We start from the raw sequence: 26,424 nt of genomic DNA on the forward strand, positions 1-26,424 counted from the left end.
GGACAAATGCGGGAGACTACTTGCAAACCTCCTCAAACAGCGCAGGACCCAACTCTACATCCCGAAAATCAAGGACGCCAGACAGCAACTCAGACACAGGCCGGACCACATATCCGCAACATTCCGAGCATACTACCAGAACCTGCATAACCTCCGCCAAACAGCCCCAGGAGCTCCACGACCAAACATCACTGAAAATATCAGGGACTACCTGGTCTCCGCGAACGTGCCCGACATAGGCGACATAGCACGGGAAGCGTTAGAAGCACCCATAACACCAGAGGACATAGCATATGCCATCAAGAGGGCGAAAACCGGCAGAGCCCCAGGACCGGACGGCCTTCCCCTCCAATATTACAAAACATTTACGCAGGTAACGACACCGAAACTCCTGGTGGCACTTAATTCCATCCAAGAAGGAGCCACACCGACGGCCCAATTCACCTCGGCCAACATCACCCTACTCCCGAAGGAAGGGAAGGACCCAACACTGTGCCCCAGCTACCGCCCGATATCTGTGTTAAACACGGACCTCAAGCTTCTCGCAAGCATCCTCGCGACCAGACTGGCGCCACTGCTCCCCGCGTCAATCCACCCAGACCAAACGGGATTAATCCCAGGCAGGGAAGTGAGGGACAACACCATCAGAGCCCTGAATATCATAGCCCACGCCAAGACGCTAAAGACGCCGGTACTACTCCTGTCTACAGACGCAGAAAAAGTGTTTGACAGAGTGGACTGGGACATGATGTTCGCAACACTGCGACAGTTCGGTGTCGGGGTGAAGTTCCTCACCTGGGTGATGGCGCTCTACACTGACCCGTCAGCAAGGCTCAGGATCAACGGCGCACTATCGGACCCATTCCACATCCTCAACGGAACCAGGCAAGGATGCCCGCTCTTACCCTTACTGTTTGCTATGACGCTGGAGCCCTTTCTTAATAAGATCAGACAGAACGCGGATATACAAGGAATAGAGATCGGAAACACGCACCACAAAATCATGGCGTACGCGGACGACCTGTTGTTTGTAGTCACGAACCTAGAGACCTGCCTCAGGGCAATACAGACAGAATTCGAACTATATGGCCGACTTTCGAATCTCCAAATCAATCACTCGAAGTCAGAGATCCTAAACCTAACGGTCAACCACGCATTGAAAACAACGATCCAGAGACAACACCCATACCGCTGGTGCGACCACAGAATGAGGTACCTGGGGGTCTGGCTCACACCCAACCCAGCAGACCTATACGCCCAAAACTACCTCCCAATGTTGAGAAAAGCAACGGAGGAACTGCACAAATGGAGCTCCTACTATATATCATAGGACGGGTGAACGCGGTCAAGATGACGCTGCTTCCCAAGCTACTGTTCATATTCCAAACAGTCCTGATAACAACTCCACCATCATTTTTTACGGCACTGAAAACGGAAGTCCGCAAATTTATATGGAAAGGCAGGTCCCCCCGGATAGCACATGCCCAACTAATCCTACCCAAACTACGGGGGGGATTGGCAATGCCGGACTTTGAGAAATACCACCACGCGGCACACCTCACGAGAATCATCAGTTGGACGGTGGCAAGCGGCACGAAACTGTGGACCCAACTAGAATCAGACACGACCAACTGCGACCTCAGGACACTACCTTGGATCCCAAAAGCCACATACAAACACAAACACATCACCAACCCATTCGTGGCGGCCACCATGCAAGTCTGGCACAGACAGGGCACGAAACAGTACCTGACGACAGACCCCGGCCCACTCCTCCCCTTGAGAGGCAACCCAGACTTCCCGGCAGGGGACTCCGCACCCAATAGGACACAAGCCAATCATCCGCATAAAGGACATCCTCCGAAACCCCTTCGACATCCGACCACTACATGAACTATTCCCGGACAGACCACTTACCTTCGCACACACACTCCAGAGAGCGCAAATTACACAATACGCCTGATCCATCCCCCAGAAACCATCCCTCCTGAGGGAACCAACCACGTTCGAACACCTCTGTTTGCAAGACCAAGAACCACCACGAGCCATATCACAGATTTACCTGACCCTAATCACGAGCAGATACCTACTGGCAATGGGAGGAGGACCTAGACGAGCCCATGACAGAGGCAGACTGGGACACGATCATCACCTTGATACAGAAGACACCGGGCTCAGCACGCCTACAGGAAAATTCCTACAAGATCCTCACTCGGTGGTACCTGACACCATCAATGCTCCACGCAAGGAACCCAGAGGTGCCAGACACCTGCTGGAGATGCGAGGAGGCAGTAGGCACATTCAAACACATTTGGTGGTCGTGCCCCAAGATCCGTCCATACTGGGAGACGATTGGGAAGACTATACACGAAGTAACGGATGAATTACTACCAGAGACCCCAGCTTCCTTCCTCCTACACAAAACCACCATGCCAACACAGGCATACGTCAGATCCATCATCCCCAGACTGCTCAACGCGGCCAAGGCAACCATTCCCATCTACTGGAAACAAACAGCTACGCCCCCACTGAAACGATGGGTAGCAGAAGTGGAAGCGACGCGAACATTTGAAGACGTGAAAGCCGTCACAACGCGACACACAACGCTGGTTCTACTGGCTACGAGAGGAACGAGCAAGAAAGCGTCAGGCCAGAGCGGGGAGCCGAGAGACCCGGGGGCTGAGCGGAACGGGGCGGCAACGGGGGACTGGATAACAGGCCACCAACCCGCAACCCCCTCACATACCCTCCCGGGACACGGCCACACACACCTACACTCGAAAAATGACCCAAATGACACAAAAGATAGCCACATAACCAGGCGATGAGAAAGGAGACACATAATACGACAATGAACAACCACATGCTGAGGGGACACAAGCAAGACATACCAACCACACACAACACAGATACCTGAGAATTTACCGAGGGGCTACAGCGGCCAAAAATAGACAGAACAAGACGGAACAACGCAACACACATAACCCACATTACCGCCTAGAGCACAGGAGGCACGGGCCACATAACCAAACCCACTAGAAAGTTGGGATGCACACGAGATAGCAACAGACCCGGCACAACACATGACAATAAGCAGGGAAATAAGACGGGACAGGGGGAACCACGTCCGAGACACGCGGGAAAGACGCCGTCAGAACGATAACAAACCAGACGCCCGAAACGCACCAAGCAATCATACCACACACCCGTACAACACTGAACCACACACAGCCCTAAGAACATGTTAAGCGCACGCAGCGCAGACAGACTCCACTATAGATACCAGGAATACACACCTCACCCACCGAACGACACCCACACACAACTCAAATCAAACACAGCACACAAACTAAGATCACTAACAAGGATGCAATAGACATGCCCAAACAACCGCTGCGCAGGCACCAATACGTCATCTCTGCTGCTAGGTGAAATGAACCTCTGCGCAGGCAATAAAACACTATGATAGATGTATTGAGAAACACGCCTCTGCGCAGGCAACTAAACGCTATGTTAGATGCAGGGTATGAAACGCCCCCGCACAGGCAACTGATTGCTTCGATTAATACAACGAGGAACACACCTTCACACAGGCGATCGACTGCAATGTGTACATGCAACCGTAAACCACATCCACGACATGACACGGATGATAATACTCGCAACACAATTACATTAGTCACAAATAACCATCCACGGGATAGCTATGCGAAATGTCAAAAGCATGGCACTTTCATTATCCACCTAGGTAACGTACCTAAATGACACAAGCCTTTACATACTCCTTAATGTACCATTGCATTTTCACAAGGGCCAATTCAGAACCACCCTATACAATACACAACTATTGTTTTTCTTCTAGACATGTATGTTGAAATGTTAATTCAGAATACTGTGGTTAAGTGTTCAATTATTGCTTAGACAAAGGCACCCCTGCAAAGTTTATGTACGATAAAATGACCTGATTGATTCGCCTCTGCGCAGGTGATAATTTACAACTGTTATTCTATACTGATGCTTAAGCCTCTGCGCAGGCGACTGTTCGCTTTCATGAAACTCGGTTTGATGTAAGAAAACCTGACATGATACCAATAAACATATTTAAAACAAAATTTGAGACCACAGGACTTCTCTTTTTGTATTTGTATTTACTTTGTATCACACAGCCTGGTTACAATGCTGCTACCCATCCCATGTGTTCCCTATTAAGGGTTAATAAGTAAAGGGGTGTATATAAAAAATACCCCTTTCTGTCTCATTAGAGATATCTTTGCCAGAAGCTCAAGGAAGCAGGCTGAAGGGTCAGTGTTAGGACCCGCTTAGGGGGGGTCTGCCTTGACGTTGGCAGGCGGGCATCCCTCCAATGGCCATTGGAGCAACTAAATGACCTCCATTTGTCTAAATATACATAGGGATTAAGGAAAAAGCGCAAGTAACATTTTCTTTTCTTTGGTTTTTACTACATATTGGGGCTGATGTGTGTTGTAGTCCTTGCTGCTTTAGCGCAGGACTTCTCTTTTTGTATTTGTATTTACTTTGTATCACACAGCCTGGTTACAATGCTGCTACCCATCCCATGTGTTCCCTATTAAGGGTTAATAAGTAAAGGGGTGTATATAAAAAATACCCCTTTCTGTCTCATTAGAGATATCTTTGCCAGAAGCTCAAGGAAGCAGGCTGAAGGGTCAGTGTTAGGACCCGCTTAGGGGGGGTCTGCCTTGACGTTGGCAGGCGGGCATCCCTCCAATGGCCATTGGAGCAACTAAATGACCTCCATTTGTCTAAATATACATAGGGATTAAGGAAAAAGCGCAAGTAACATTTTCTTTTCCTTGGTTTTTACTACATATTGGGGCTGATGTGTGTTGTAGTCCTTGCTGCTTTAGCGCAGGACTTCTCTTTTTGTATTAAGATTCTCGATATGCCTACTATAGATTGAATCTAAATACCCCCTTTGTGTGATCAGATCCTGTCACAGGGGAATATCCCGACTCTGAATAATGTAAAAGGGAAGACACAAACTTGTTTACTGAAAATAGAAATGTAAAGGATTTGTTTTATGTATATATGTTGTATGTATTGTTAAATGTGATATATGTCAATGATATATGTATCAATATTACGTTTAAATATATGAATGTAGGTACAATAGATAATTGTCTCTATCTGTTTGTAAATTTTCTAATGAGGAAAAATTATATAATAAATTATTTAAAAAATAAATAAAAATAAATAAAAATGTTCAGTTCAGTGAAGTTGTCTGTCATTTGGAATTAGGTATTCCACACCATTCCTTTTTACTGTCAAAGTTCCTCTAAAATGTTTTGTAATTATACTTATTTCTGGAATTGTTTGGTTTCTATTTTATTTTTCATATTATATTATATAAGGTATATCTTGTGTCAATCAAAAACAGTAAAGATGTTTTATAATGTTTTCACACCTAAGTTCAGCTTTGCATTTTTATACATTTGTAAGTTCTTATCCCTTTTTTCTGTATTTAGTATTTCATTTATATATTAGTGACCAGAGAGAACTGCATCACATTATGTAACATGTACTGGAATGGGTGGAATTTTCCCATTGTTTTAAAATCATGTTACAAGAACATCTTCATTTCTGGTAAAACATAATATTCCATGGTCCCCAGTACAGAGATTGTAAAAGTCTCTGTATCGCTGTCTAACCATTCTTCATGGCAAATAGTATTTCCTCTGCTAAGATGTCCGCAGACACCAACATTACAAAGACACTTTTGGTCCATGGGTCTTATCATTAGGCTCTCTTGCTTATAAGTACACCTAAAAAATATAAAGAGGACTCAATGCAAATTCACTGCAAAATCACTATAACAGAGTGCCTGGTGTTTTCACCATAAGACTACACAGTCTAACATGAACCTGCACTCTGAAATATCATTCAACAAAATATAGCTGCAAGTCACAAACTTCCCTCCACCTTTCAACACTGGCCTGTGGTCTGCTGGGGTGAAAACAAAAAAGTGTCTGCACTTACATTTTTGAATCCTCTGTAAAGAACTTGCAGCTCTCTTTTTGTGAAGTTTGTTTGTGTTTCCAGTTGTTCCAGGCCTTCCGGTCTACAACAAACTGTTGTCATTTCCATTTCATCTTCTATTTTATCTAAAAGTCAAAGTAATAAAGTAAAAAATAAATATTACAATGAAACTGTATTTTATTTTTACTGTAATTATTCAGGGATGCCATCAGAAATTTTGGGGGCCCTTTTAAATCTGCTGGCTTGACCCCCAGTCATACTCTCGCAGGCACATTTACACAAGTATCTACACATATTCACAGACACAGACACACAGACACACACACACACACACACATTCCCACAGAAGCATATACCAAAACACATTCCAAGACACAAATAAATATATAAATCTATCCCAGACAGATACGCATGCATTGCCATGCAAATTCATATACACACTAATTAATACACATGGATAGGTACCACCATGCACACATACAGATAGGCTGTCATGATATCTTACTTAGTTACTGCGTGCCCACGTGGTGGTGCCCCCAAAGTCAACTCTTTTCTCAGCAAGTTAGATGTCGGACGCTGCAATCACGCCGCTTCTTATGACGCGACTCATGCCAGTTGACGTCATAAAGTCGATGGCGCGGATTTGTGTAATTTTAACAATTTTTTTGGGGATGTGGCCTTAAAGCAAAAGACACTCCCATATTAATAGGACACATTTTGCTTTATACTGTGCCCTATTGTGGTTCTTGAAAAGTTCACTCTAGTGCTACCCTTTGTCTGTATAGTAATTCTTGGTATTTTGATTCTGCTTGATATTTGACTTTTCTGCTCTCTTGTTTACTGACTCGGCTTGTATTTTGACTTTTGTACTCTCTGGTATCATGACCTGGCTATTCCTTAATTGCTTTATTTGGCTATCCTTTGTCTGACCTACATTAAACCTAACCACTCTAAGGTTTGGTAATACGTTATTTGATAACTGTGGGGTTACACTTAACCATGACATGCATTCCCATACACACAATAAATTTGTAGACACTATCATTTACACAGATGCACAAATTGCTTCACACACACTGTGAAGCAAGTGTGTAGCAAGTAAGTAGAGTGCAGAGGTACACTCTATATTCTCACACACTCACTGCCTGATGCACACACTCACTCTTGGACACATACACACACTACACATTTTTTCATATTCTATGATGATTTGCTTACATATACTATAAACATAGTATGGACAGTGATTAAATGGTTCTGGCTCTGTCTTTAGACAAACTATATATGTATGTATGTATGACCATGAAAGGTTGTATAATGTGTGTAATGCCTATGGGTTATGGTATATTACAAGTAAATGTTATGGTTACAGGAATAGATTGTATCCAGGACAAAAGTGTTACTATATAAGACTGTGACAAACGCTCATTACCCTGGACATTTGCCCCCAAACTCCTGGAGTGTGGAAGCTAGCCTCCTGCCCACTGACTATTGGCCATACACTTTGTGCCGAAATCAATACTTTGCCTTCTATTCACAAGACATTGTAATGATACCTTACCTTTCCTCCTCAGACCCGCGCAGCAGGGCATCCTCTTCCGGTGAGCGGCACAGCCCTTCTGACGCCGGCCGCTCACACCGCTCGTCTTCTTATGATACGGCGCAAAACCAACCCCAAACATTTTTTCAAGTACATTAATTCTAAAAAAACAAAAAATGAAAGTGTAGGAACACTGAAAACAGAGATGGGTCTGTTAGTCAATGAAGACCAGGAAAAGGCAGAAATTTTAAATAACTATTTTTCTTCGGTATATATTAATGAGGATCCTATGGCAAGAGATATGCATATGATTGCTGCAACAAACTTGCAGGTAACTTGTGATTGGATAACTTGAGACAAGGTGCTACAGCTATTAAAGAAAATTAATGTAAATAAAGCTCCAGGGTCTGACGGTATCCAGTATGAGGATACATCAAACATTATAGAGGCCATTATCCCATCTGGCCTTAAACCCCCTTCTATGTTTTATCCCCAGATGGATAAAGGTCCGTACATCCAAATGTTTTATGAATTGGTCTTGAACGACCTGAGAATTCTCTGTAATAACCTTAAAAAGAGAAAAGATCAAGTTTGCAGTAACCTGGATAAAGCTGAATTAGCAGCTATTACCAGTTTGAAAACTAACAACAACCTCATCATTAAAGGGGCGGACAAGGGAGGGGGTATTGTTTTGCTGGATAGAGCTGCTTATCTAAATCAGAGCGAATTCTCGAAAATAGAGATTATTATGAGGTCTTGGGAAGTGATCCCACTTTGCGCTTTAGGGATGAACTTAGAGATCTCATAGAAGCAGCCTCACTGAGTGGTGCTATTGACAAAAAAGAAAGGAGCTTTTTTCTTTCAGTACAAGGAGAGATTCCCATTTTCTATTACCTGCCTAAGGTGCATAAGTCCCTTACTAATCCCCCAGGCCGCCCTATAATATCGGGTATAAATTCATTGATTTCACCTATCTCCAAGTGGGTTGATTTCCATTTACAAAGATATGTTCCCCATTTGCCGTCTTTTTTGAAAGACACAGGACATGTGTTGTCCCTAGTTAAGGAGATTGAATGGTCTGAACAATATTGTTGGCTAACGATAGACGTAGCAGCCCTCTATTCAAACATTGACCACACTTTGGGCCTAAAAGCCCTTTCGCTTTATCTAGGAGCAGATCCACTCCTTCCAGAAAAACAATCACAATTCATTATTTGTTTCACTGAATTTATGTTGAAACACAATTATTTGAATTTAATGGAAAGTTCTTCATACAGAAAAAAGGAATTGCGATGGGGGCGAGTTTCGCTCCTTCCTACGCAAATTTATTTATGGGCCATTGGGAACAAGAAATGATCTTTGCGGAACCACATTGGATGGAGCGGCTCGCCCTGTATCGAAGATTTATCGATGACATTCTAATTGTCTGGAGGGGTGATTGGAATGATATAGACAACTTTATGACCTACATTAATAACAACAGATGGGGTCTTTCTTTCACGCATAAGAAACACAGGTCCACAATCGATTTTTTTAGACCTAACTCTTACAGGTTTTGGGAACAGAATTATTACCAAAACTTTTCAAAAGAGTGTGGATGTGAACGGTTACTTACATGCCAATAGCTGTCATCATCCCACATGGATACATAACATCCCCCTGGGACAATTCATCAGAATCAGACGGAACTGTTCGTTTCTGTCTGATTATGAAAGAGAATCCCTTGTTCTATGTCAACGTTTCGTTGAAAAGTCCTATCCATCGCATAAGATACTGAATGCTTATCTGAAAGGGCACAGTTATGGTGATACTTCCACCCTTGGGAATCATGTTATAGGTCTTCCCAGCCCTAAGAAATCCCCCGTTAGTGCATATTACGAGCAGAAACCACACACAGATGAGCACTATATGATTCTCAAACTTTTGGACAATGCTCAAGTCCCTAAGTGTAAGACAGCTAAGTTTACTATCAGCACTAAGGAGGTGGGTAAGGGTACAACACCTATCTTTACAACTTCTTTCAGTAAAGCGTTTGATGACATCATTGAGATTTTCTATAAGTATTGGCCCATCCTGATGAAAGATCCTTGGCTATCTTTTTGTATTTCGGATTCACCAAGAGTTACATTCAGGAAGGCACCTAGCTTGAAGAACATTCTAGCACCCTCCAAATTGCAACATCATAAAGAGAGAAAAACGATACTGACAAAAGAGGGTTTTACAAGTAAACGCTGTGGTCACACTAAATGTTTGACTTGTGGGTATATTTGGCATTCTACTTCGAGTTTTAGCCCCTTTAATAGCTCTGAATATTTTTTTGTTCAATCGGATATCAGCTGTAACACCTCCTTTGTAGTATATTTGTTAATTTGTCCCTGTGATCGGCAGTATGTGGGCCAAACAACAAGACCCTTGAAATGCAGGTTCCGTGAACACAGAATAGCTATAATTCGTAATAATTGTAAATCTTCAGTAGCTCGACACTTTTCCACCTTTCACGATAACAATCCTTCTGGCATTAGGTTATTGGGCCTGACGCATATTCCCCCATTCCAGGATATGGCTAAAAGGAAGAGGGAACTTATTAAATGCGAATCCATGTGGATTTTTAGGTTGAATACCATGACACCCAACGGCCTGAATGAGGAGTTAGATTTGTTCTAAGGGCTTTATTATTTGTCTTTTCTGTTCATTCACATTTGTATATTTTTATACTGGTTCTGTGGTTCTGAGTCCTGACTAGATGTTTTTGTGCAAATATTATGGGGTATATACCACAAGCACTCGCGATTTTAGATCGCGCTCTAAGCTTACCAAATACCCCTATACACAAATAATGTTTGCTCCTATAAATAATATGGGTTCTGTATTATAGTCATTTATTGCTGTAATTTTTGGCCCTTTTCGAAAAGATAGATATTTTAGGGGCTTATACCTTTCTTCTGTGTCTTCTATGAAGAGTCAGATTTATTCTAAGGTTTTTATTATTTGGTTCGTCTGTTTGTTTATATCTGCATATTTCTATGTCGGTTCTTTGGTTTTGTACAGATATTTTTGTGTAAATATCATGAGATATATTACATACTATAAGCACTGGCGATTTTAGACCACTTTTTAAGCTTATTAACATGTATATACATTAACAGTATCTGTCCCTTTAAATAACATGGGTTCTGTATTCTAGGTGTTTATTGTTACATTTTTGCCTTTTATATAAAAAAGATATGTGTGTATATGGATGTTTCAGGGGCTTACTCTTTTCCTCTGTGTACTCTATGGGTAGCTTTACTTATTATTTTCGTTGTTATTTTTATTCAATTTTATTTGTTTACTTGTTTTATATTCAATAGCTAATTGAGGGGTGTATTTAAAGTTCAAACTGTGGCTGTTTCTGCATCTTGAGAAAGCCCGTGGGCGGGACGAAACGCGTCGATAAGCCGCAGCTGTTAGTCCGACACCCTGATCAGCTGTTGCAGGAGGAGGTCGGGTGCAGGATTCCCCGTGAGTACCAACTTGAAGTGTGTTTTGCTGCTGGCCAGTCTCCGTACACCGCGGTCTTTTTTGAAGGCACCGACCGTGGTGCAACGTGTTCTCCGTTGGAGTGCTTTTTCTACTTACCGCGGTCTTTTTAGAAGATACCGACCGCGGTTTAGCACTACACACCTCACACGTCGGATCTCGTCCTGCTCCCTAGTACTCCTCTTGCTTACACCTCGGTGGGGGCCCCCACCGAGGTAAGGTACTTTTATTGAGTTCTCTCATTTATATTTTGTTTCATTTTTATATCATTGTGTGTTTTTTGCATATATGTATGTTGCTGCCCACTTAACTTTCTTGATATGAATTACACCGTGTTCTTTGATTTGTTACTTTTCTGACGGTATCCACCCACGAGTACTTAAGGAGCTAAGTGGGGAAATAAGTGAACCTCTGTATTTAATTTTTCAAGATTCTTTTGTTTCAGGTATTGTACCGGAGGATTGGAGGAAGGCAGATGTTGTTCCTATATTTAAAAAGGGTTCAAAATCCTTGCCTGGAAATTATAGACCTGTGAGCTTAACTTCTGTGACTGGGAAATTATTTGAACGGCTATTAAGGGATAATATTCAGGAATTCATTGGGAGGAACTGTGTTATTAGCAATAATCAGCATGGTTTTATGAAACATATGTCATGTCAAACTAACCTAATTGCATTCTACGAAGAAGTAAGTAGAAATATAGATCAGGGTGTTGCAGTGGATGTGATCTACTTGGATTTTGCCAAGGCATTTGATACGGTTCCTCACAATAGGTTAGCCTTTAAACTAAAAGAAATTGGTCTAGATGAATATTCTTGTTCTTGGGTAGAACATTGGCTTAAGGATAGAGTACAGCGAGTTGTCATAAATGGTAAATTTTCAAGCTGGACAAAAGTGGTAAGTGGTGTCCCTCAGGGTTCTGTTTTGGGACCGCTTCTATTTAACATATTTATAAATCATCTTGAAATGGGCATTGAAAGCCATGTATCAGTGTTTGCAGACGACACAAAACTTTGTAAAGTAATAAAATGTGAGCAGGATATTGCCTTGCTGCAGAGGGATTTGGATAGATTGGGGGACTGGGCACTAAAATGGCAGATGAAATTTAACGTAGAAAAATGTAAAGTTATGCACTTCGGGGTTAAGAATGCACAAGCAATTTACACCCTAAATGGTAGTGAACTAGGGATAACCACACACGAGAAGGATTTGGGAATTGTTATAGACAACAAATTAGGTAGCAATATGCAATGCCAATCTGCCGTTGCTAAGGCCAGTAAGGTTTTGTCATGAATAAATAGGGGCATAAATTCTCGAGATGAAAATATAATTTTGCCTCTTTATAAATCGCTGGTAAGACCACACCTTGAATATGCTGTGCAATTTTGGGCACCTGTTCTAAAGAAGGATATCATGGCACTAGAAAAAGTGCAGAGACGAGCTACAAAATTGATAAAAGGAATGGAGCATTTTAGTTATGAAGAAAGGTTAAAAAAATTAAATCTCTTCAGTTTGGAAAAACGGCGCCTTGGAGGGGATATGATAACATTATACAAATATATTCGGGGCCAGTACAAACCATTATCTGGAAATCTATTCATAAACAGGGCTATACATAGGACACGAGGTCACACATTTAGGCTTGAAGAAAGGAGATTTCATCTAAGGCAAAGAAAAGTTTTTTTTTACAGTAAGATCAATAAGGATATGGAATTCATTGCCGGAAGAGGTGGTTTTGTCAGAGTCTATACAGATGTTTAAATTGCAATTGGATAAATACTTGCAAAAACATAACATACAGGGATACAATTCTAATTAGTGGGCTAATAGCTGCTTGAACCAAGGAGACATCTTACTGCTATTTTGGGGTCAAGAAGGAATTTTTTCCTAGTTTGTTGCAAAATTGGAAGCGCTTCAGACTGGGTTTTTTGCCTTCTTTTGGATCAACAGCAAAAGCATATGTGAGGAAGGCTGAACTTGATGGACGCAAGTCTCTTTTCAGCTATGTAACTATGTAACTATGTAACTGAATTGTAATTTTTTGCAAGAAGAATACATTTGTAGTTTTTTTTTTTACATAATAGTGTAATATTTTATAAATAAGGTGGGCTGAAGAAAGAAGCATAGAAATTGTAAAAGTGGGTAAGGGCTGCGCTAAAATAAAAACAGAAAAAAATATAATAAAACAAAGTCCATCCAAGTAGTAAAATGTTCAGTAGAGTAAAAATAAATAAAACGTCTCCCTGGTATAGCTGGATAGAGTATGTGTACAATCCTCAGGAGTTAATCCGTCCGGGTTGTAAATAATCTGTATATGTGAAGACAAGAATAAAACACGACAAACTGCCAAAAGTGAAGTATTGTAAATCCAAGGATAAAATTAATAAAACTTTAATGAAAAAATATAATGATAGATTTCCCTTTGTCTTTGACCAACAAACAATTGGATCAGAGGCTAGGGAAATAGGTCAGGATTGTGGTACCAGCTCCACCAAAATATGGGCTTGAACCCAAATATTTTGAATATAAAGAAACGAAGAAACAATAATTGGATAATCTAGTAGAGATGTAATAAAAACGCTTATCTGCACAAAAATATACCTGTGGGCTTATTGGAGAGAAAGAGGAAGGAAGTAGAATCTACAGGGAAAGATTAAATAGTACAACAACAGTGGAAGGACCAAAATGATCAAACCACTGGAGTTGTAGGTGGTTGAAGGGAATTAGGGCATAACCCAAAAAAATATAACAAAAGAAGAAACGGAAATGGGTAAACCCATGATCAGCTTCTAAACCCTAAATGAGTCTGCTCCACCAATATATGCGAAAAAGTGCTAGTAATTGGAGCATAGAATGAACTAAGTACAATAATATGGATCTTTATTAGTCCCTCTTGGGGGAAAGGAAAAATGGTTAAAAGAACGTGTATACACAGTGCCGAGATTACAGAATAGGATATTTAGTGATCTAACCACACTAAAACATACTCGCGATATACCGTATATACCGCGTTTTTCAGCACATTTTTTGTGCTGAAAAACCCCAACTCGGCTTATACTCGAGTCAGTGTCTGTCTTATGGCAATTTACATTGCCATAAAACAGACTGGGGGCTGGCAGCGAGCGCTTTCCTCTCCTGCAGCTCCTGTCAGCTCCCTTCTCCTCCGCGCCGGTCCTTTCAGCACCTCTGTCAGCTCCCAGTGTAAGTCTTGCGAGAGCCGTGGGGTCATAGTGCGGCTCTCGCAAGACTTACACTGTGAGCTGACTGTAACGAATATATACCCCAACTCCCCAAGGATTCAACTCAACAAAAAGACAACACAGAGGGAAGATACGTCTACCGGACCTTAGAATGGCCGGACTCGACGTATATGAGAGGAGTATAGAGTCAGGAGCGTTCCGAGGTCTAGGGCACAAAGAGACAGTGTAAACTAGGACTAGCCGGGGTCTGGTACACAGTAAACAGCAAGCCGGCAAACAGAACAGATAAGGATAAAAAGAAAACGTAGTCAGAAACAAAGCCAAGGTCAATACGAAGAAACACAACTGAACACAACAAGCGCTAAAGGGAACTGAAACAGAAACCACGATAGGGCAAGGAACTAAGGGAAAAAGGTAAGTTTAAATAGCTTCTAAACTAATGTGATTGGCTCCTGTCATATCCACTCCCGCAAAAGGTAAGTGTATGGGGAGTGTGGCATGGCAGGGGCCAATGGGAGCCTTTTGGCAATTAGGCTCCCACTGTCTCTTTAAGAGCGCGCCCGAGACTCGCGGCGCACTCTTAGATTCAGGCAGGACACGTGACCGCATCTCGCGGTCACTGCCCGACTTCCTATTGAAGCCGTCGGATGAGCCGCTTGCGGCTCGAAGAGAGGACCGCGGCCGGCCCCTGGATGAGGTAAGTAACGCTACAGTACCCCCCCCCCCCCCCCTGAGGAAACGCCCCCGGGCGGGTAGGACCAGGTCTGGCAGGAAAACGAGAATGGAAAGAACGCACAAGGCGGGGAGCATGAACAGCATCAGCTGAAATCCAACTGCGCTCCTCAGGCCCATAACCCTTCCAATGTACCAAGTACTGAAGTCGACCCCTAAGGAAACGAGAGTCAAGAACAGCAGACACTTCGAATTCCTCATGACCCTCCACAGAGACAGGAGGGGGAGGAGGAGTATGCCAGGTATAGCGGTTGCGTACGTAAGGCTTCAACAATGAGGTGTGAAAGACATTAGGAATACGCAGATTCTTAGGCAGACCCAAGGCATACGAAACAGGATTAACCTTATGTAGAATATGATACGGTCCAATGAAGCGGGGAGCCAACTTCATAGAAGGCACCCGGAGGCGAATATTCCACGTGGAAAGCAAAACCCTGTCCCCCACAACATAAGATGGAGCCGCTCTGCGATGCTTGTCAGCCTGAGCCTTCTGGCGAGCAGCGGAATCCACCAAAGAACGCTGAACCTGCTCCCAAGTATTACGCAAACCAGCCAAATGCTCATCCAGAACTGGCATGCCCTGTGAGGAGAATGAAGCCGGAAGAACAACGGGATGCTGGCCATAGACAACGTAAAAAGGGCTTTTGCCGGAAGAATCATGAGTGGCGTTATTCCGAGCAAATTCAGCCCAAGGAAGCAGGTCAGACCAATTGTCCTGATGGTGAGACACAAAACAACGAAGGTACTGCTCCAGAGACTGGTTGGCACGTTCAGCAGCTCCATTAGACTGGGGATGGTAAGCGGAAGAAAATGAGAGAGAAATACCCATTTCCGAACAAAAGGCTTTCCAGAATCTGGAAATAAATTGGCTACCCCTATCGGACACAATAGATACGGGAATACCATGTAACCGAAATACTTCTCTAGCGAAGATAAGAGCCAGTTCCTTGGATGTGGGCAACTTTTGAAGAGACACAAAGTGAGCCATTTTGGAAAACCGATCTACTATCATCAGGATGACTGTGTTACCATTCGAAGGGGGTAATTCAACAATAAAATCCATTGACAGGTTAGACCAAGGTCTCTCGGGAACGGGTAACGGATGCAACAACCCACAATGAACTCTACGAGAAGATTTCATACAGACACAAGTAGTACAAGCACCTATATAGTCGGTGACATCCTTGCGTAAGGAATCCCACCAAAAATACAGAGAAACAGCTGACACCGTTTTGGAAATACCAGGATGTCCAGCAGTCTTAGTGTCATGATACAATGACAGAATATCCCGTCTCTCGGGAACATCAACAAACAGTTTATCATTAGGCCTCTCGCCTTCATGCTTTGTTTCGCTTGTATGACCTGCAAGAGGGACGAGGAAATAGACAAAATAGTAGTAGCTATTATCCTGTCTGGGCGAATGACAGGAGTAACATCAATCTCCTGTTTGTCAGTAGTTTCGAACTGTCTGGAAAGAGCGTCTGCTTTAGTGTTGCGATCACCTGGCCTATAGGTGATAATATAATTGAAATGAGACAAAAACAGTAACCACCTAGCCTGCCTTGAAGACAATCTTTTAGCCTCGCTAAGGTAGGATAGGTTATTGTGATCCGTAAATATGAGGATTGGATCCTTAGTTCCTTCTAACAAATGTCTCCATTCTTTAAGTGCTAAAATAATAGCAAGGAGTTCGCGATTACCCACATCATAATTCTTCTCTGCTTTGGACATTTGTTTAGAAAAGAAGCCACAAGGATGCAATGGCTTTTCAGGCGATTCTCTTTGGGATAAGACAGCACCTACCCCGATATCGGAAGCATCAACTTCAAGAATATAGGGCAGTGAGAGGACAGGATGCTGTAAAATAGGTGCAGAGGCGAACATAGTCTTAAGAAATTCAAAAGCCTGAAGTGCCTCGGTAGACCAGACACGAGTATTGCCATTCTTTTTTGTCATACGGGTGATAGGCGCTACAATAGAGGAAAAACCTTTAATAAAGCGCCTATAATAGTTAGAGAATCCAAGAAAACGCTGAATGGCTTTCAAACCTTGTGGTAGAGGCCATTCTATGACAGCAGAAAGCTTCTGGGGATCCATACGAAAACCTTTAGCAGGAATAAAATACCCCAAAAACTGGACTTCGGATTGGTCAAATAGACATTTTTCCAGTTTACAATAAAGACCATTAGCAAGAAGGGTCTTTAGAACTGTTGTAACATGTCTGTGATGAGTGTGTAAATCTGTAGAGTATATTAATATGTCGTCCAAGTACACGATTACAAATGTGTGAATAAAGTCTCTTAGGACGTCATTAATAAATTCTTGAAATACTGCTGGAGCATTACATAGACCAAATGGCATAACAGTATACTCGTAATGGCCAGATCTAGTGTTGAATGCCGTCTTCCATTCGTGGTCTTTCTTAATACGTATTTGTAACGGCTACCCAGGTAGAGAGAGGGTATCTGCCGTTGGAGACGTCCTTTTCCCTGCAAGCTGCTGTGGAGAAGTAAAGCTGGCGTAATCCCATCCACGATATCCAGAGTGAGAGTCAGGTTCAGCTGAAACAGAGCAGAGTAATATTCCCAAATAATCCCCTTCCAAGAACGAGACGAGGCTACGTTTTGAAGGGTCAAGAAGAACTGAGGTCTGGGACACCCAGCCTGCTTTTTATTACAAAAACTACACACAGGACACACCCAGGGGGAGGCATAAAATAACCAATAACAGAATAGTACAGCCCACAGGTTCCCTCCCCTCTGCTTGGGAGATAATTGAGTTTCCTACTGTATCTACTCAATTATCTCCAAGTTAAAACTTATACATTTTTTATGCATTTTTATAACTTTCCAATTTTACATAGCACAGGAATAAAACTTTTATTTTTATGGACAACATAAATTGTGGAACAACATATCCAAAATTTGTGAGAATCCGTCCAGTGGTTCCAGAGATATTAAAAAGTCCCTTTGGACCGACCGCACGCCTGTATGTATACCCAAAAACAGTTCCACAGGTTCAGGCTATGTGGTCGGTCTATTTCTGTCCTGAAAAACAGTAAAGTCCCATCCGAAGGCGGTGTTTCGAATAGTCGAACGCACTTCGACTTTGTCGAAGTGTCGAAGTACAACGCGGTTAAAACTTCTGCGGTGATTGCCAGTCGAGCGGTGATCCACTTCCCATGAAAAGATGACAAGTCCCTTTCGAACGGGTGTTCGAACGTTCGAACGGGACTTAGTCTCCAGTCGTGGTGTCGAAGGACAGGGGAAGGTACCGGTCACCGCTGACCGCGTTCGACTGCACTAAAATGGCCACCGCCACGTGTTCGGCTGTAATGGTGGCCACTTCGACGGCTTCGGCACTTCGACGGTTTCGGCACTTCGACTGCATTCGAAGTGCCAGTTAAAAGTATGCTTTAATCACACATCAAGGTGGTCCGGTGTTCGGTAGAAATATACTGCTAAAACAAATGAGTCCAAACTACCGAACAAATGATTTATAATGCAAGTCACTGTATTATTCCACAGAGCTCAGGAGATGATAATGTTCTGTTACAGTATTAAATTGTACGCACCTCTAAGATCCAATTTGGTAAATACAGTAGCATGTTTGATCCTGTCAAACAATTCTGTGATTAAAGGTATAGGGTATGCATTTTTGATAGTGATTTTATTTAGGCCTCTATAATCGATACACGGTCTTAAATCACCTTCTTTCTTTGATACAAAGAAGAACCCCACTCCAGCCGGAGAAGAGGATCTCCTAATAAACCCCTTTTCTAGTGATTATTTAATATACTCCTCCATGACACGGTTTTCTTGAACAGATAAAGGGTACACCCTGCCCTGTGGGGGTATAGTGCCAGTCAATGAATCGATAGCACAATCATAAGGTCTGTGAGGCGGTAATTTATCAGCTTCCCTTTTATCGAATGCAGTCTTGAGACACAAGTACTGAGGGGGTATAACCGTAGACAAAGGAGGAGTGGTAGGAACATTAATAGAATTTAAAGGGGTGACTTCAATAGTACAAGACTCGTGACAAGCTGCGCTCCATGATTTTATTTGCCCTGACTCCCAATCGAAAATGGGATTGTGAGTACGTAACCATGGGTACCCTAACACGATGTGAGAAGAGGGAGATGTGATGACCTGGAACCGAATGGTTTCAAAGTGCAAAACCCCTGTATACATGTGTAACGGTACCGTTTCATGAGTAACAACTGGAGAACTTAATGGTCTACCATCTATGACCTCAACGGCTAAGGGTATCTTCTTCTCTCTGATGGGAATGTTGTTTTTCTTAACAAAACAAGTCCATGAAATTATCAGCTGCCCCGGAGTCAACTAGGGCTTGTATGTGTTCAGCTATGCAACTCTCTCCCATATATAAAGAAACAGGGAGAAGCAAACGGTTAGGAGGCATAGATATCACCCCCAAGGCCATTCCTCTATAAGGTCTTAGGTGTGAGTTTCCCGGAAGCACGGGACATTCTTTTATCAAATGGTCTCTCCCAGTATAGGCAGAGTCCTTCCCTTCTCCTATGCAATTTTTCAGTATCAGAGAGTTTGGCAACCTCTAATTGCATGGGTTCCTCCTCTGATACTTTGACAATCTCAGGTTTATCAACTCTGGGGTTAATAGGTGTAACCAAACGTCTATTCCTGTTTTTGGTATAGAGTCTGTCACGAATCCTGTTATCTATATCAATAAGGTAGTCAATAAAGTCCTCTAATGCAATAGGAAGCTCCCTAGCTGCTACCTCATCCAATTTGGTGTCCGATAAACCTTCCATGAATGCAGTAGTTAGCCCATCGTTGGTCCAATCTACCTGTGAAGCAAGGGTACGAAACGGAATAGCATAGTCAGCAACAGACCTAGAACCCTGTTTAATTCTCATTAATGTTCTAGCGGCATTCTTTGACCCTTTTAGTTGTGTCAAAAGTTCTACGAAAAGCCGTAAGGAAACTATTGAAATTATACACCATAGGTCCATTAGCCTCCCAAATAGGATTTGCCCACTCAAGTGCTTTATCAGTAAGTTGGTGCATAAGGAACCCCACTTTAGACCTATCTGTGGGAAAGGAACGTGGATACATCTCAAAGTGGAATTCTATTTGATTAATGAAACCTCTGCATGTCTTAGATTCCCCTCCATACCTAGGAGGAGGTGTTAAATGGGCCGAAGTATTAGGCAAAGTAGATACTTCTGGAGGAAGGGGTGTAGGAGGGTTAGGTGTGGTTGCTGGAATAGTTCTAGAGAAGAACGTCTGGAGAGCCTGGGCTATCGGATCCATACGGTGATCCTGCTCTACAAATCTAGCCTCATGAGAAGCCATCTGCTGAGCTAAATCTGCGGGGTCCATGGCCCTATCGTAATGTAACGAATATATACCCCAACACTCAGGATTCAACTCAACAAAAAGACAACACAGAGGGAAGATACGTCTACCGGACCTTAGAATGGCCGGACTCGACGTATATGAGAGGAGTATAGAGTCAGGAGCGTTCCGAGTGCTAGGGCACAAAGAGACAGCGTAAACTAGGACTAGCCGGGGTTTGGTACACAGTAAACAGCAAGCCGGCAAACAGAACAGATAAGGATAAAGAGAAAACGTAGTCAGAAACAAAGCCAAGGTCAATACGAAGAAACACAACTGAACACAGCAAGCGCTAAAGGGAACTGAAACAGAAACCACGATAGGGCAAGGAACTAAGGAAAAAGGTAAGTTTAAATAGCTTCTAAACTAATGTGATTGGCGCCTGAGACTCGCGTCGCGCTCTTAGATTCAGGCGGGACACGTGACCGCATCTCACGGTCACTGCCCGCCTTCCTATTGAAGCCGTCGGATGAGCCGCGCGCGGCTCGAAGAGAGGACCGCGGCCGGCCCCTGGATAAGGTAAGTAACGCTACACTGACAGAGGAGCTGCACGGACCGGCGCGGAGGAGAAGGGAGCTGACAGGAGCTGCAGGAGAGGTAAGTGCTTCATGACAGCCCCCCTCCACTTAACTGCCAATGCCACTGGACCACCAGGGAGTGAGAACCCCCCTCCCCGCCATGTATCAAGCAGGGAGGGGGGACGAAAAAAATAATAAAAATATTAATAATAATAATAATGTTATGGACAGAAGAATTAAACCAAAATGGCTATTTACTAATGTCTATTTATTCTGTGTTCACTATGTTAAAACTGGCGGCTAGAGTAAATATTCCCTTCCCCCCCAATGTGTTCAGTCACTATTTTCTCTGCAAGTTTCTTGTTACACATTCCTGTGTTAACAGCTTCCTTTACTAACTCCTGCCCCACTTCCTTTGTGCCAGTTAACAGCTAAATATGCCACGTGTAACAAAATGGAGAATCACTGTTAAAGTAACAAAGAAACTACTCACTTCCCCTCCCATCGTGTATCCAGGACGGAGCTGGAATATAGGGGGGAGAATTCTGTAATGATGACATCACATCCTGTAGGGTGGGTTTAGACAAGACTTTTAGACAAGACTTTAGACTGTTAACCAATTGTTGAATGTATACTGTGTGTTTAAACTGTGACTTATTTTTGCTTTAAGAAGGAGCCCCTCACGTCGGGGAATAAAGCATTCCTTAGTATTTCACTGATCAGAAACTTTGTCTCCGGTGTGAATTACTTCTAGGGAAAGCGTGCACACATTCATCAATCAATTTGGAAGGTGTAGATAGACAACTAATCAAAGTTTTCTTTGATCTAAAACAATTTGGCGCTTTCCGAACAGGGACCAAAGGGTGGTTAATTCATTTGAAAGCCGTATATACATTACAAGACAGGAGAAAAAAAGAACTACCAGAGATAGGAAACTGAGACTGATCACCTCTGGATATGGTAAATGAGTTACTTACCTACATTTTCCTTTCTTTGGATTTCGTTTATTCTCCGTGCCTTCACTTCGGCTTCATGTGGATGACATCTTCATACAGGTGTATATATATATATACCCAATGTCCCCTTTAATATAGAACCTGTCACTTGTCTATCTACGCTTAAATCCTGAGTGTGAGTTTTATGTGTGCAAGTGTCTGTTTGAGAATCTGTTTTACTTCTTTTGCTTATTTGAGTTCAGGGTTAAAAAAACTGGCGTTTGTGGACGGATTATATTAATTTTAAATCCTGGCGTGTTTTTATTTTCAGTTCAGGGTGTTGAAACCTGGCGTTTGTGGCCGGATTATATTAATTTTAAATCCTGGCGTTGTTTTTATTTTGAGTTCAGGGTGTTAAAACCTGGCGTTTGTGGCCGGATTATATTAATTTTAAATCCTGGCGTTGTTTTTATTTTGAGTTCAGGGTGTTAAAACCTGGTGTTTTTGGCCGGATTATATTAATATTTTAATATTAAATCCTGGCGTTTCTTCTATTGTTTTTATTTTAAGTTCGGTTTTGGGAAATACAAAACTGGCGTAATTGGTTTAGTTTGTTGAAATAAAAAACAACAAACAAAGAGTTAAGTTGTTGTATGTGTGCTTGAGTGTGAGTTTCTATGTTTGTATGACCTGAGTTTATTCTAAGGAGTTTATTTTCAGCTGGCATTTATTTTAAAGACTTTGTGTGCTTTGGCATATATATTGTGCTTTTGCATGTATACAGGTTTTTTTGGGGGGTATATGTTACTTGTTATATATTCTATCTTTGTCCTGTAGTTCTCCTATTCTATCTTTTGTCTTCAGGAGAGCTGTGCTTAGGCACTCACATGGTTAAATACTTTGTGCTGCTTGCAACTCTGCTTCACCCTTTCCTCCCCCCCCTTCTGCCACTTCCTCCCCCCTCCTTTCCTTGGAGTCTGTGCTGCAAGACTTTAGTTTTTTTTTTTTTTTGCATCACTCTGGTTGTTTTCTGTGCTCTGCTAGAACGTGGTGTGACGCTTCATGCAAGTTTCCATTTGTCTCACTTTCTGTCTCTCTCTCTCTCTCTCTCTCTGTCTCTCTCTTTAAGTCTCTCTCTTTCTCTCTCTTTCAGTCTCTCTCTCTCTCTCAGTCTCTCTCTCTAAGTCTCTCTCTTTCTCTCTCTTTCAGTCTCTTTCTCTCTCTTTCAGACTCTCTCTCTCTCTCTCTCTTTCAGTCTCTTTCTCTCTCTTTCAGTCTCTCTCTCTCTCTCTTTAAGTCTCTCTCTCTCTCTTTCAGTCCTTCTCTCTCTCTCTCTCTCTCTCAGTCTCTCTCTCTCTCTCTCTCTCTTTTGGTCAAGGGTCTGCTTGCCGTATCTTTTCCCTGTTTCTCTCTATCCAGTTCTACTGTAGTGTATCAATGGGTCAGACTCATGTTAACCCTTCCCGTGGTCGGTTAGCCTGTGATCTTGTAAAGGAAAAAGCTGGGGACTTAGCTGTTGCCAAACTTAGGAAAATTATTAAACGGTGTGGTATTACAATGTCCCCCAGTGGCAGATTGCAGGCGGAAGACTGGAGAACACTTTTAAACGATAAACATGGGATCTTATTAGATCATGGGTTAATAAAGGCCGCAGATGCATGGTATCGGGAATTAAGAAGGAGGGGTGGATTGAGGAGGAGATAGACCTAGAGGGGAAAAAAGTATTTGTGTATCATGAAAAAGGTTGTTTTGTTGAATCTGTTGCAGGCGTTTCCAGCCCTCCTCCATATGATAAAGCCTGGCCAGACAGGGAGGTGGCTCAATCAGCCTCTGGAGGCCCCACACAGCCCATTCATGCTAGCACCCTCTCTCCAGCCCCTGCTGCATTGTACCCTGTCCTTAAGGCAGATGGTTCATGTTATTTTCCAGCCCCCACTCTTTCTCAACTCCAAGTCCCAGTCACCCCTTCCCTTCCTGTTTCCTTGCCTCCTCCTTTCTTGCCCGTCTCTGCAGCTGCACCCTCTCTTCCGGCTCCTATTACTTCTGTCCACGCCCAATTCCTTTCACTTCTCCCTGTAACTTCCACCCTTACTTCTCCTTTAGATTCCTTCTCTTCTGCCCTTTCACTGTCACCATTTCCTGTTTCTACCACACCCATCCCTGCCATGATGGTAACTTTCCCTACCAACGCCCCTGTGGTCGCTTCCTCTCTCCCTTCTGTATCCTCTTCCATTACCACCCCTCTTATGGCTGCCCCCAGTGTATCTTTCCCTATTATGACTATTGGACCCACTGTTCCTACAGCATCAGGCTTTCCTCCTGCTGCCACCACCTCTGCAGCATCAGGATATTATCCTGCAACCTCCACGGCTTCATCAGCCACTTCTCCCCCTGCCTCACAACTTGATTCGGTCCAAATTACTACTACAGTTAATCACCCTGCGGCCAGTACTACAGCTGGTCTGATTCCCATTCTCACTGCCGATAGTAGTGTCCAGGAGGCGCAGCCTCCACAGACCCCAACTAATCTGCCTCCCATTCCTATAGCAGGTGCTTGCAGTGCCCAGCATGATCAAGAGGGCGCCCCTTTGATGTATGTTACCTTCAACCCATCCCAAGCTGCAACACTGGTACAATCACTTCCTGACCCTGAGAAACAGCCCTTTTTCCGTCGGATTGTTCAGATCCGTAAAACTTACTCTGCAGCATGGCGCGATTTATTTAGTCTGTGTGAAATTAAGGCAGGGGATGCTTACTGGCCCATAATGGAAAAGAGCTTTGATGATGCCCGTCTCACTACAGATACGGATTTTCAGTCTGGTATCACATTTTGTGAACAACTCCGTGCATGGGCTAAAGATAAGTTGGCTGACCAGGCTACTTCTATTGCTGATATTATTCAGGAAAAATCAGAAACGGTTGAGAGATTTCATTCTACATTGAGTCAGACCTTCTCTGATCTGGGTTTTAACACATGTAATAAGGCCCACACCCAGATGCTGTCAGCTGCTTTCGTTGCAGGCCTTAAGGAACCCATAAGGAAAGGCCTGGTCCTGTCCCGCCCCGAGTACCGGATTATTCCCCTGGATACTCTCCTCCTGGTCGCTAAAGGCCTGGAGTCAATCCAATTGCCCCTGCAAAAGAAATCCAATCCTTTAATGTTTTCCTTATCTGACCCTGCAACTCATCTTGCCCCTGGCGGGTACCCTATTCCAGCACCTCTGGACCCTTTCATGGCTCGGGCCCCGGGACCACCACTCAAAACGTGTTATCACTGTAGGAAAATAGGACATTTTAGGAATGAGTGTCCGAGTCTGCATGCACCTAGGCAGCGCACACATGCTCTACGGCCACCGTATCCTGTGGCCGGTTATCCTCCTGCCCAGGCGCTCGGTTATCCGTTGCCTGGTTCTCATTATTATCCTAATGACCTACCCTCTGCAACTTATCTGCCCACTAACAATCCAATGCCTAGACAACGACGCCCTGCACAGCATGCTCAACAACCATACTATCCAACTATACCTACACGTACATACCCTGGTCCAGACCAGTCTCATATTGACCTTGTCCAATAGGTAACAGGCAAACCTGTGTCCAATGCCCCTGTCATGGCAGTGCATACAGGGGATAAAGGAGGCCCCTAGCTACAATGGTCCTACCTGTGGAAGGTTGCCCAACCACCTTCTTAGTTGACACAGGCGCAGCCCGTAGCATACTTAGAGCATGTGACCTGCCTGACGATTAATTTCTCTCTAATATAGATGTTTCCTGTATAGGTGTAGATGGAACCCCTCGTAGCAACCCATTAACTAAGCCCTTAAGGGTGGGTACTTTCCCAGATCTCCTTACTCGTTTTGTAGTGTCTTCCTCTTGTCCTCTTAATTTGTTAGGAGCTGATGTCCTGTCCCGTTTGCAGGCCTCCATCTCCTTTACTCCAGATGGCAAGGTTCAGTTATTGACCCCTCTCTCCAGTGATGATAACTCAGACCTTTGTTCTTTACCCCTCCTACTCCACATGGAGTCACCCCATGGGAATGCAAGGGTCCCAGACAATTCCCCCAGTGCGCTTGACAGAGTTCCTGTGCAACTGTGGTCTACTGGTCCCGATGACATTGGACGTCTTAAAGTCCCTCCGATACTTGTGCAGTTGCTCCAAGGTGCAAGTCCGCCCAGAAGACCACAATATCCATTGACACCTGCTCAGGCCCTTTCTATCTCCAAACAGGTTGAAACTCTGCTGGCTGCGGGTGCTCTGGTTAAATGTGCATTGCCTTGTAACACTCCATTGTTTCCAGTTAAGAAAAAGACCGAAAAGGGTGAGCCGGACAAGTACAGGATGGTTCAAGACCTCAGAGCAGTCAATGATGTTACCATCTTGGAAACCCCCATTGTTCCAAATCCTCATACTCTTCTATCCCAGGTCCCTCTGTCAGCTAAATTCTTCACAGTGGTGGATTTGGCAAATGCCTTCTTCAGCGTGCCTTTGCATCCCTCTTGCCAATACCTGTTCGCATTTACTCATGACCGCCAACAATACACCTGGACTGTAATGCCCCAGGGAGCACAAAATTCCCTAAGCCA

At 43.4% G+C, this 26,424-nt stretch overlaps 1 protein-coding gene across 3 annotated transcripts in view; it reads right to left on the bottom strand.

The window, feature by feature from the left end:
* KCNIP1 (potassium voltage-gated channel interacting protein 1) overlaps positions 1–26,424 on the bottom strand; it is a 1,074,046-nt gene that overhangs the window by 706,544 nt on the left and 341,078 nt on the right. For all 3 annotated transcript variants that reach the window (XM_063447490.1, XM_063447491.1, XM_063447489.1), the window contains one exon: positions 6,016–6,140. In XM_063447490.1, the coding sequence (XP_063303560.1) occupies positions 6,016–6,140 (125 nt within the window). The remainder of the gene's footprint in view (positions 1–6,015; positions 6,141–26,424) is intronic.

The sequence above is a fragment of the Pelobates fuscus genome, chromosome 3 (assembly GCF_036172605.1).
Source record: "Pelobates fuscus isolate aPelFus1 chromosome 3, aPelFus1.pri, whole genome shotgun sequence".
Taxonomy (NCBI): Eukaryota; Metazoa; Chordata; class Amphibia; order Anura; family Pelobatidae; genus Pelobates; species Pelobates fuscus.